General features: G+C 38.5%; 2 protein-coding genes across 2 annotated transcripts; one reads left to right on the forward strand and one right to left on the reverse strand.

The window, feature by feature from the left end:
* On the reverse strand, window positions 1-9,901 carry LOC123864665. Its single transcript, XM_045905285.1, has 10 exons — window positions 9,482-9,901; window positions 8,754-8,958; window positions 7,919-8,055; window positions 6,624-6,735; window positions 5,853-5,973; window positions 4,952-5,184; window positions 4,693-4,807; window positions 3,858-4,063; window positions 3,336-3,527; window positions 1-203 (listed from the first exon to the last, which is right to left on the reverse strand). Exons 1-10 carry the CDS (start codon window positions 9,742-9,744, stop codon window positions 42-44), a joined length of 1,746 nt encoding a protein of 581 aa, XP_045761241.1. The 5' UTR covers window positions 9,745-9,901; the 3' UTR covers window positions 1-41.
* A 269-nt stretch (window positions 9,902-10,170) lies between these two features.
* Window positions 10,171-13,227, forward strand: LOC123864591 (type II inositol 1,4,5-trisphosphate 5-phosphatase). The gene has a single exon (XM_045905157.1). The coding sequence runs from the start codon at window positions 10,294-10,296 to the stop codon at window positions 12,856-12,858; it is 2,565 nt and encodes an 854-aa protein (XP_045761113.1). The 5' UTR covers window positions 10,171-10,293; the 3' UTR covers window positions 12,859-13,227.

The raw sequence follows: 13,227 nt of genomic DNA on the forward strand, positions 1-13,227 counted from the left end.
CAGGTGCCATGTTAATGCGCACGGGTAGTAGTTAATCGTTTCTAGTACGTGAATATGATGGATCGTATGAGTCCGTCGCGCACCGAGTCGCTGCTGTGGCCGATGCCGAAGTTGAAGAACACGGACTCGGCCGCGACCTGCTGCGCGCACGAGCCCATCGGGTACCAGCCCACTTTGTTGAACACGATGCCCACTTTGTACACCTGTGTACCAATTCAAATTCAAATTCAAATTCAAAATATTTTTATTCAATTAGACTTTTACAAGTTCTTTTGAATCGTCAAAAGCAATCACACTAATATTATAAAGGCGAAAGTTTGTATGTGTGTGTGTGTGTGTGTGTATGTGTGTGTGTATGTTTGTTACTCCTTCACGCAAAAACTACTGGACGGATTTGGCTGAAATTTGGAATGAAGATAGATAATATCCTGGATTAGCACATAGGCTACTTTTTATCCCGGAAAATCAAAGAGTTCCCACGGGATTTCGAAAAACCTTAATCCACGCGGGCGAAGTCGCGGGCATCGGCTAGTAACTTAATAACTCATCTGTATTACCTTTTGTACAGAATATGAATCACATTTTTGTTACTATGGTTTTCATAGCAAATGCTAATCCATACTAATCCATTAATATTATAAATGCAAGTGTGTCTGTCTGTCTGTCTGCTTGCTTTTCACGGCCCAGTTTAACCGAATTTGATAAAATTTGTCCCGAGGAAGGACTTTTTATCAAAGAGTTCCCATGGGATTCTTAATGGCCATCTGTTTAACCAATTTATATGTTTGGTACAGAGGTAGCTTGAGTCCCGGAAATTAACACATGCAATTTTTTATCCCGGAAGTGCAGAGTTCCCACGGGATTAAAAAATCCTAAATCCACGCAGATGAAGTCGCGGGCATCATCTAGTTAGCTTGGACTTAGTTCTATTTTTATTAAACAAGAAGAAATATTAAACTTATTAAAAAAGTTAGATCCTAATAAAGGTCCAGGCCCGGATGGCATTCCTTCTCTCCTCTTAAAAAGGTGTGCACTGGAATTATCCTTGCCGTTGTTTTTCTTATTTAATAAGTCGCTTAGTACTGGAAAATTTCCTTCCGCTTGGAAAACAGCCCACATAGTGCCAATCCATAAGTCTGGCAATAAATCGGATTGTACAAATTACAGACCAATTAGCATATTGTCTAGTATCGCTAAATTATTTGAAGCCTCCGTCTACAAGTATCTTTACAGCCATTTTAACTCACTATTAGCTGCTCAGCAACATGGCTTTCTTAAACGAAAATCTACAGTCAGTAACCTACTAGAGTACAAAAATTACCTATGTAAAGTATTTGCTAAGAGAGGTCAAGTGGATTCGATTTATACAGATTTTAGCAAAGCTTTTGATAAAGTTAGTCATATGATATTATTGAGGAAGTTACGATGTTATGGAGTGCACGGAAATCTTCTGAGATGGTTAGAATCATATCTATTAAATAGGAGTCAACTAGTAAGACTTAAAGGACAAACGTCAGAGCCTATTACAATAACATCCGGTGTGCCTCAAGGCTCCCACTTAGGTCCCCTTCTCTTTGCTGTGTTTATTAATGACCTAATCGAAAGATTGTCTTCACCCTGTCTTCTGTACGCTGATGATCTTAAAATATTTAATCAAATAAATGAACTTAGTGATTGCTTGTATCTCCAGAAGGATTTATTTACATTAGTGGACTGGTGTACACAAAATCAAATGTATCTTAATATAAAAAAATGCTTTGTGATTTCATTTACTAAAAAACGTTCTAAAGTTACCTTTGATTATAAAATTAATGATCAACTTCTTGAGAGAAAATTTGTTATCAAGGATCTCGGTGTACTGTTTGATGACCAGCTTAGTTTTCGGGATCATTACAACAGTATAACAAATAAGGCATACAAAAATCTGGGCTTCATAGCAAGAACCACGAAAATGTTTAAAAATCCACATAGCTTCATCCTACTGTATAGCACTTTTGTACGGACGGTGCTGGAATACTGCTCAATAATTTGGTCCCCTTGCTATGCTGTTCATTCTAATAACATTGAAGGCGTTCAGAAGAAATGCCTGAAAATACTCTCCTACCGGTGTGGAATCTCCAGGCAAATACCATCCTATGCTGGTCGTCTTACTAAATTTAACATGACTCCCCTCCATATTCGCCGTAAACGACAAGATTTGCTAACCCTACATAAAATACTACATTCAAATATAGACTCCCCCACTTTACTTTCTCAGATAAACCTTAATGTTAGATATGTAAATCGTAAACCAAAAACTTTTATACTGGAAACTTATAAAAATAACACCTCATTTTATAATCCTGTTATAAGAATGTGCCGCTACTATAATAATATAACAGATATAGACTTAGATATTTTTGATCACAGATTTAATATCTTTGCTAGGAAAGTAGTAAAAATAATTAAGTAAAATAATAGTATAACATTGTTATTTCGTCAAATTCTTAGGGTAATATTTGTTGTAGTATAAGTGTACTTATTAAGTGTTTATATTAAATTTAATTTATTAATATAAAATAATAACTAAGCGTGCCTAAAAAACCATAGTCATGTTGTGCGACCATATAGGGTTACAATAAGGTCAAGATGTTGCAATTTAAGAATTAAGTTAATGTAATTATTGTAATCTGTTTTGGTTGACAATAAATAAATAAATAAACTTAGAGCTTGGGAGGGCCAGACCTTCATTATTTTATATCAAAACTGAAAGTTTCTCTTCACATTGTCTGTAATACAGGGAAGAACAATCAACAACCATGAAGTTTGGATCACGGTGGCTTTTGCAGATATCAGGTGACAAAAACTTATAAAATCTTCCAGCAAAAGTATAATTTTTTTCCGTAAGAAAACATACAAAAATTACATAAGAAATTATAAAATCTGTATTTTAATATTTGGTAGGTCGATTTTTAGGGTCCCATACCTCAAAAGGAAAAACGGAACCCTTATAGGATCACTTTGTTGTGTCTGTCTGTCTAGAAAACCTATAGGGTACTTTCCGTTGACCTAGAATCATGAAATTTGGCAGGTAGGTCTTATAGCACAAATAAAGGAAAAAATCCGAAAACTATGAATTTGTGATTACTTCACAAAAAAAAATGACGTGTTTCAATTTTCAAGTAAGATAACTATAACAAATTAGGTATCATTGAAAGGGCTTTACCTGCACATTCTAAAACAGATTTTTATTTATTATTATGCATAATAGTTTTTGACTTATCGTGCAGAAAAAATACCAGAGTACAGAACCTTCTGTGCGTGAGTCTGACTTGCACTTGGCCACATTTTTTTACCTTGTTCCTCTGTATGTAGACGGGTCGGTTGAACATGATGTCCAGCAGGTGGCGGTAGGGCACCCGGTTGGTGTAGTGCGTGTAAGTGAGCCGCGCGCCGTCCGCGTCCAGCAAGTGCGCGTACAGAAGCTCCGAGTAGCCCGACCCGCCCGCGTTACCCCCGTTCTCGAGGCTCGGCGCTTGAGTCGGCACCTGTCGAACACTATAGCGGGTGAGAAGGGGACTTTACATAAGTGCAAACCGACGACATTTGCAAGTCGGGAACATTACATATTTGACGACCTCCCTGCCACAGTGGTAAGCGCTGTGGTCTTATTAGTGGGAGGTCCCGGGTTCGAGTCCCGGCAGGGGTTTGGAATTTTATAATTTCTAAACTTCTGGTTTGGACGAGTGGGAGGCTTCGGCCGTGTCTAGTTACCACCCTACCGGCAAAGCCGTGCCACCAAGCGATTTAGCGTTCCGGTACGGATCTTGTGCTGGTCTCCGCGACGCTCCATGTGGTCCACGTCCACACACACGTACCTGCACGCCCAGCAGGCAGATGTTCTTGTCCACCATGAAGGTGACGGAGCAGTCGAGGCCGCTAGTGTTGAGGCAGTCCGTGTGCTGTACGATGGCACGCTGGCAGTAGATCTTGTGCTGGTCTCCGCGACGCTCCATGTGGTCCACGTCCACACACACGCTTAACCCCGGAACCGGGTTGTGGATCGACGATGGCAGGCGTACACCTGGCAAACGAACACTTGATCTATAGCATTATGACTTTGCTCAGACTTAAGACTGTTAAAACGAGACAGCGCTATATCGCTGGCATAAATCTGTCTCGCTTTACCTGAGACTTATGTCTGAGCAAAGTACACTAGATCTCGCCATTCGACACAAAATCACACGCACAACCCGAAATCCTGCGCTTCCGTGCCGTACCACGCTATTGGAATGCTGCACGTAGACGTGCATTTTCAAATTAAAAGTCGACAAACTTTTTTTTTCAGAAAATCGAAATCAATGTCACTTTCGGGTGCTGATCACGAAAATGATATCCATTATTAAATCCAAAATGGCTGTCGTATTTTTATCAAATCAATTTGGATATCATTTGTGAGACTTTTTCGGTTGTGAATTACAAAAATTACTATTGTCAAATCCAAAATGGCCAACATATTTGAACGTATTTGTCCTTTTTTGGTCAAATCGATATCGATTGGTTGGTGTCTCAAAATGGTTAACGCCCACAGAGATTTTCGTCTTACGTAACAGAGAGCGCTATGCTAACTTCTTTCCGTGGATATAATACAGTTAAGTAGCACAAGCACTATTTTAATTGAAGGGATTGACTGGTACACAATGGATGTCTTACCCTCCTGTCGCGTAGGTCTCGGGTAGGTGGTAGAGACGCAGGGCTGCGGCAGGCGCGACAGTTCACATTGGTCTACGGTGACTGGGCTCGGAGTGTCCACTGTGAATGTAGGCATCTGCAACAAACAGAGAGAATACCGTCAATGTGAGGGTTCTGTAGCCGAAGGATACCAACAGGACCCTATTACCAAGCATCCGCTATCCATCCGTCCGTCTGTCTGTCTATCTGTCAGAGGCTTATCGAAAAGTCCGCAACATACATTACTCGAAGAGCCGCCTCCAAACAGCTGTTTCCTCGGTTCCCTCGACATGGAGAAGCCCGCGGGCATCGCCACGTCAGTGTTAGAGGACAGGATGTTCATCAGTACCGCGAACGCCTCCGATTCACTAAGTAGCGGCGACCTGGCTGGGCCGGCCGCGAACTGTTGCGGCGATAGTGTGAGAAAACGGATCTTTTCTACCGCTTTCCGGATTGTTACTCTTTCTTTGTTATCTGTAAACGATGAAAATTAATATTATGCTAAGTGATATAAGGTACGGCTCGACATTAGCGAATTAGTGAAACTAGTTAAAAACAATTGAATGAGTAAGGAAAATTGAACAAACGATTGTCGATTTATTCGTCTTTACAAAAAACAATCGAATAATAATAATCGACAATCGATTGTTAATTCTACGAATGCGGAGCGCACGGTCTGGAACGAATAAATCTAAATCAGTTCCGCGGTTCTATTCAATTTTCGATTCACTTGTCCCAGATCTTCGCGCTAGGTAACAATTGATTGTCGATAGTGATTGATATTGAATGACATTAACAATCGAATAGTTCCGATTGTTATCCAAATCAATCGCCCCTCGCTACTTGACGAATATAAAGGCGAAAGTTTGTATGCGTGTGTGTGTGTGCGTATGTTTGTTACTCCTTCACGCAAAAACCACTGGACGGATTTGGCTGAAATTCGGAATGAAGATAGATAATTTCCTAGATTAGCACATAGGCTACTTTTTATCCCGAAAAATCAAAGAGTTCCCACGGCATTTCGAAAAACCTAAATCCACGCGGACGAAGTCGCGGGCGTCAGCTAGTGTAATAATATTGGTATGAACGGAGTTATGACTAAGTTACCAGAAGGCGCAAATCTGTCTTACAATAGTCCTCACCTCTACCCTCTCCTGAAGGTTTTTTGGGTGGCTCCGTGGGAGTCGCAGTCTGTTCCGTCTCACGTCCGGTCTCCATCACAGCCTCCGGGCTGCTTTCAGCACTGCTTTCCACATTCACTACCTATTAAAGACATTTATCATTTATTATAATTATTCCTTAGATACATAGTCCATTCAAATATACGAGATAACCCGCAACTCTCGCAAGGAGGCTCTACAATGTATTTCATCAGCTTCGGGGAAATCGAGTTCTGATGACGTCAGCCAAGTTTGACCATTTATTTTCGTATATTATTCGAATTGATCACAAGATCATAATTATCTCAAAGGATAAAGAAGCTGAAGTAAGAAGGGTGGGACACGTAGTTTGAAGAACCGATAGATATAATGAGATAACTATGACTTCACACACCTTCAGAACATTATGGAGAACTAGGTCTAACAAAAGCTAGGAAAAGTCTCCCAAGAAAGGAATCCAAGAACCAAGAAAGGAATCCAAGAACTAACGGGCAGTTACAACATTGTTTTCTCCACTAAATCAACATTGGCGGAACACAATGCGGCAGTCAAAGGGCCATAGAGAGGAAAAGAAGATTATGGAGAACTCTCGGCACGCAGGTTCCCTCACGTGCGTTAATGCAATTTATATTTAATTGCTTAAAAATCACACAACTCTGAAAAGTTAGAGGCGCGTGCCCGGGATCCAACTTCCGACCTCCCGAATTTGAAGGGATGTCTTAACCACGAGTTTATTACTGCCAGAATACATACCTGTTCTTTTTCCTGAGAAGTGGAAGGAGCTGGACTTTTACGTGCTTCCAAAAAAGCTGTTACATCAATGGGCGGGAGAGAAGAGTGCCTCCTATCTGCTGCTTTTGCGTATCTGTAAATAAATTAACATTTATTTTCTAGATATTGATCTTTACTGGAATTACTCATGTCCATTTTTGTGCTAAATACGTTTTTTACTAATTAAAATTACCGTTTTAAACCAAACTTCGCCAGTGTGGTGGACTATGACCAACCCTTTCTCATTATAAGAGATTAGTGCTCAGTAGTGTGCCGGTGATGGGTTGGTGATGCTGATGAACTGTTTCTAACAAATGGCAACATGCAAATCTACTCTATTGATTCACAAGTGTAAATTAAAAATTTATAACACCCCCGACAAGTGAAGGTTACAGTAACTAGAAAAGACTGAAAAGACCTGATAACTTTCAAACGGCTGAACTGATTTTCTTGGACTATTCCGCGCCTACTATCTAAAGTATCTGAGTTTTCCAAAACATCATTTTCAAATAAATAATTATGTATTTAGACAACGTCCATCTTGACAGCTTGACATTTGTCAATTGACGTAATATTATGAACCTAACGGTTATCTAACCTTCTTTTCTACAAGAAAACTAGAAAAGAGCTGATAACTCTTAAACGGCTGAACCAATTTTTTTGGATTATAGCTAAGAACACTCTCGATCAAGCCACCTTTCAAACAAAAAAAAGTAAATTAAAATCGGTTCATTCGTTTAGGCGCTACGATGCCACAGACAGATACACAGATACACAGACACACAGATACACAGATACACACGTCAAACTTATAACACCCCTCTTTTTGGGTCGGGGGTTAAAAATGCCCCTTCTTACAAGAACTTGCAAAAAACTCAGCTGTTGCTCTTTTAAATTGACACTGACAGCTGGCCTTGTCCACAATTTCAAAGTTTCTCAGCATGCTATGGAGCAGGCTATGGTAGGTGTCTCTTTGAGTGACAAAATATGTAACGAGGAAATAAGCTGCTGAAGTGGCAGTGGGCAAGTCATGTCTGTTGAACAAATGATGGCCGCTGGGGCAGACGTGTTCTGGAGTTGAGACCACATATCGACAAGCACAGTGTGGGATGACCTCCAACCCGCTGGGCTGACAACCTTAAGAAGGTAGTGGCAATTGAGTGGATGAGGAAAGCGGAAGACCATGTGTGGGGGTGTGCTCTTGGGAAGGCCTATGCTCAGCAGTGGATGTTAACAGGTTGATTGATTGATTTTTCAAATGCATATTAATCTCTCACCTTACTGCAGCATCAAATAAGTCAAGTTCACTGTCCACATTAAGATGGTCCAATGAGAAGACTGTTATAACAGTATTGATCTCCACATCTTCAAAGCTGCAGTCATTTAGCACCTCCTTGGTATTCATACTTATTATCTGAAGAAGAAAAAATTGTGGGATTTTACTTGAATCCTAAATATATAAATTTAAAAAAAAATTGCCAAATTGAGAACCACCTCCTTTTTGGAAGTCAGGTAAAAAGAGATCAAATGTCTTTACCTATGTCCGTTATAAACTTTGAAACCATTCAACTGATGTGCCCCAAACCCATTTCATTAGAAAGGCAATATTGTGAAGATGGTTTTAGACCACTAAACCCATGCATATTCTTTTTGTAGGGTAGTAGCACATGCAGAATATCAATAAAAATCAATGGGAGGAAAAAGTTATTAAACATTGGAAATAGTGTAAATCAATAGATTTGTCTTTCATTGTACAAAAAATTTTGCATTTTTTCATGTTTGCCATGACCCACAATAACACTACCTATTTTAGTGTAGATTGAAGCCGTATTTGAATGTATACTGTTAATTTTGCGTGTGTCAACCGCCGCGGTTAAGGCTTCTATACTAAAGCGCCCATTTACCTTTGATTACTCTGCTAAAATCCATTTTTCCTTAACTGTGAATAACTGTAAAGAAGTAGTACCTGAAACCCAGTGAACCCAAAAGAAAAACCAGTGCTGAAACATGAAAGAGGCGCACTATATGCGGCCCATATATCATGAATGCATTGTCAGTTTGTTGTAACAATGGAACTCTATTAATTGCTAACATAAAGGCAAAATGTTGTACCTGAAGGCATTTTTCCATGAGTACATTTTCTTCAAACAGTCTCGCAAACTCATAAGCTCTGCAAGCATTTCTGGGATAGAGATCTGACCAGAGGTACTTTGTGCACTCCTTCACTAGATGTGGCAGCATGTATTTCTTGGCACCATAACACAGTTCACACGCCTTGTCGAATGAGCTTATGTTGATGTTACCCGTGTAAATATATCTGCAAAAGGTAACAAAAGTCAAAATGAATGTAAACATAATATTGTCACTTAAGTTCTAACACCACATAACAGACATTTTTATGGATCATTTGGATACAATTTGTTAGAGAATTGAAACATGTGTTGTTTCTTCCAATCAGAAATCTATCTAGACTATTTATTTATTCAGAAATAGAATTCAGGTTTCAATCAAATGTAGTCTTTCTTCAATATGGGAAGCAAATAGATCAGACTCTATCAAATATTTGATTTCAAAAATTATTGTGAATATCACTCTATTTCTTATCATAAACTGTGCTGAATAGAAAATCTATTCAACGCTAATAGATTGAAATTTTCACCAAAAAGTAAAGTTACAAAAATAGTGTCTTTTTGAGAAAGTTTCTAAACTTAATACATTAGGGGAATATTAGTTTATTATTTATATACATTCTTAAATAGGTACAGCCCTGCGTAATAAAGTAAATAAAGCGTAATACATAACAATAGCGTCAATACGGGTTATTTTTAAAAGTTACTCACTCCAAAAGAGCCTTGAATGCATCTATCTGCACATCAACAATCGGTATTGGTTCATTCCTCTCCGCCATTCCGCCATAGAACATAGCTTCAAACACTGGAGAGGCCATGGCCAAGATGAGCTTATGGCCAGCCAGAACTACCTGGTTGGGCTCAGTGCCCACCAAGAAGTTGCAATCAGACCATTGACCAGTTTGCAAAAGGTAAGCCCCTCGTTGTTTTAGCTCGGTGCATTCGAGCTGCCAATCCGTTGGTGTCGCTGCCATTTTGCTTCGATTGCAGTGGAAAACGTAAATTTAACTCAAGTCTTTTATGATTATTAGTTATTTTTGAACAGGTCACAGCCGCCTCGACTGGCGATTTGATTTATTTTATTTATTTATTTTTTCATGATTTTTCCCTGAAAAATTGACATCGACATTGACAGAAAGCTGACAGTGGGCACAGGCTAAAATTTTAAGTTCTTAGTTGCAACAAAACGGTTTCTTTTAAGAATTTCGATTTTTAGATTTAAATATGACTCATTTTAAACCTGACATCCTATCGTATCATCGCATATTAATAAAACCATCTATATTTTAATGGTTTTATTCGCATTGTAAAATATTATTAGTAGGTATTCAATGATTTCTTTGTTTAAAAATCGATACAACAAAACGTCAACACTCAACGTTGGGAATTGGAAATTGGAATGTCAAGTGTCATATTATTAAAATGTCAAAAAAAATTACGAATTTGCGATTACGATGTAGCTAAGTCAGAACTATTGTATTTAAAATTTAAACTAATACTTAAATTAAATAATTTTAGCCATAATGAATCACGAAGAGATAAAACTAGTGGTACAGGAAAAGTTTCTGTCGAGTGAGAGAGTTACGGCTTTTCTGTGCGACGCCAAAGTGCTCCACCCAGAGTGGGTCAAAAAGGACAGGCTCCTAGCGATCGTTGAATATGGAGATGAGAAAGCTGTATTTTGTTTATTTACGTCGTGTTACCCACCGAAGTCCTTCACCGACTTATCCGTAGAAATAGTACTGCCAATCGACGATAGTTTTAAATGCGAAATCGACAACAAGCCATCCGATCCCGAAGCAATTTTGTACCTGAATTTACAGTCCCGTAATAATAAATTTAAGTTCGAAATTCAAATGACTCCTCGAGTAGATAATTTCGTCGACGATCTGTTCAGAGGCATAGAAGCTGTTAACAAATTACAAACACAGCCCCAGTTTCTCTGGCTCAAAAAGTACAATGGCAAGAGTGAAGATGACATTATCGCCCAAAGCATGGTAGTTTCAAGAAGTGGGGTGACTCTCAACCAAAACTCAGCCCCGGTGGCCATCAGAGAGAGTCTAATAAAACATAAAATGTGTGACAAAGAGTATGACTACACATTTACAAAGAAGTTTACAGTATTCTGTGGTACATGGAATGTGAATGACAAATCACCTATGATACCTCTCAAGGATTGGTTGTGTGTGGACAAAGAACCCCCTGATATATACGCAGTGGGTTTCCAGGAGCTGGACTTATCTAAAGAAACTTTTCTGTTTGATCAGACTTTTAGGGAAGAAGAGTGGTACAATGCAGTTGTACATTATGTGGATAAAAGGGCCAAGTATGTTAAAATAGAGAGAGTAAGGTTGGTTGGCATGATGCTGATTGTTCTGATCAAGGAAAAACACTACTCTCATGTAAGGAATGTTATCTGTGATACTGTCGGTACTGGTATAATGGGTAAGATGGGCAATAAAGGTGGAGTATCAATAAGGTTTGACTTGCACAACACTTCCATTTGCTTTGTGAACTCTCACTTGGCTGCACATGTAGAGGAGTATGAGAGGCGAAATCAAGATTTCAGAGACATTTGCAATAGGACAAGATTCATACAACCCAATCAAACACCCAAAGCTATAAAAGACCATGATCATATTTACTGGATTGGCGATCTCAACTACCGCATCACTGAACTGGACCCTCAAAGTGTTAAAAACATGGTCAGCGAAAATAACTTCGAACCTGTACTGGAATGGGATCAGTTGAAACAACAACATAAATGCAATAATGTATTTGCTGGGTATACTGAAGGGGTGATCAATTTCAAACCAACCTATAAATATGATCCAGGCACAGACAACTGGGATTCCAGTGAGAAAAACCGTGCACCCGCATGGTGCGATAGGATATTTTGGAAAGGCAACCACATCATGCAACTTGCATATCAAAGTCATCCAACGTTAAACATAAGTGACCACAAACCTGTATCCGCGTCATTCATTTCAGAAATCAAAATAATTGATGAGGAAAAATACAGAAAAGTATACGAGGAAGTTATAAAACAATTGGACAAACTTGAAAACGAACTCATACCACAAGTCAAAGTTGACGTTACAGAAATAGATTTCGGAACCGTTAGATATTTAGAGTTACAAGTGAGAACGATAACGATAAAAAACACTGGCAAGTTACCGGTTGAATTTGAATTTATAAAGAAACTCGATGAATCTAACTTCTGCAAAGAATGGCTCATTGTCGAACCGTACAAGAAATGTATATGTGCTGATGAGTCATGCGAAATTCAACTCAAAGTACTTATTAATAAGACTTCTGCCTGTAAAATGAACGCTGGAACTGACAAATTATATGACATTTTAGTGCTACACCTATATGGTGGCAAAGACATTTTCATCACAGTAAACGGGACATACCAAAGAAGCTGTTTTGGATGCTCCATTGAGGTTCTAGTTCATTTAAACATGCCAATAAGAGAAGTGCCTGTCGGAAAACTAATAGAGCTTGAAAGCAAGAGAGACCAGTGTGTTTCTAATCAATTGATTTATTCCATACCAAAGGAGATATGGTTTTTGGTCGACCACATTTATCTTCATGGCCTGAAAGAGCCAAATTTATTTGAACAGCCAGGCTTACATTCGGAAGTATTGCAAATAAGGGATTGGTTGGACAGTGGGTCTCTTGACCCTGTTCCTGGAAGCATACATTCAGTAGCCGAGGCCTTGCTCCTGTTGTTAGAGAGCACAGCTGATCCTATCATTCCTTACAATCTTCAGTCTGTATGTCTCAGAGCATCAGTTAATTATTTACAATGCAAACAGATTGTTATGGAACTGCCACAGTATAGAAAGAATGTTTTCCTGTATTTGTGTGAATTTTTACAAGAAGCCCTACAGCACAGTGCAGAGAACGGTTTGGATGCAAAAACACTATCGACACTATTTGGTGCAATATTTTTAAGAGATAATCCCAATCTAATGCAAGAGCCCCAGTCTAGAATAAACAAGCAAGTTATTGACAAAAAGAAAGCTCAGTTTGTTTATCATTTCCTAATTAATGATGACAGTGACTTGATATTTGCAAGATAGTCATTTAAAAATTATTGTCCTTTTAAGTTATTTGAAATACTCAACACATTCTCCATGATTAATTTTAGGCTTATTTATTCAAATTATTTTAATTCTTAGATGTTGACAAATTATAAAGCTTAAATCTTCTATTTGTTTGACTGTTATGTTTCACATTGCTTAATATTTTACACATCAAGCATTGTTATGCTTTTTAGCTTAATTGCAGTGTATATTATGTGTTAGAACCTAGCTAACCTAGAACAACCACAATGTTGTAATTATATTAGTATTTTCTTTAGGTTTTAATTATAGACATCACCTTAGTTATAAATGAACAATACTTAATATTATTTATTAATGTTATGTTCAATGAATCAATCAACGAAT

Source organism: Maniola jurtina, chromosome 1, assembly GCF_905333055.1.
Source record: "Maniola jurtina chromosome 1, ilManJurt1.1, whole genome shotgun sequence".
Taxonomy (NCBI): Eukaryota; Metazoa; Arthropoda; class Insecta; order Lepidoptera; family Nymphalidae; genus Maniola; species Maniola jurtina.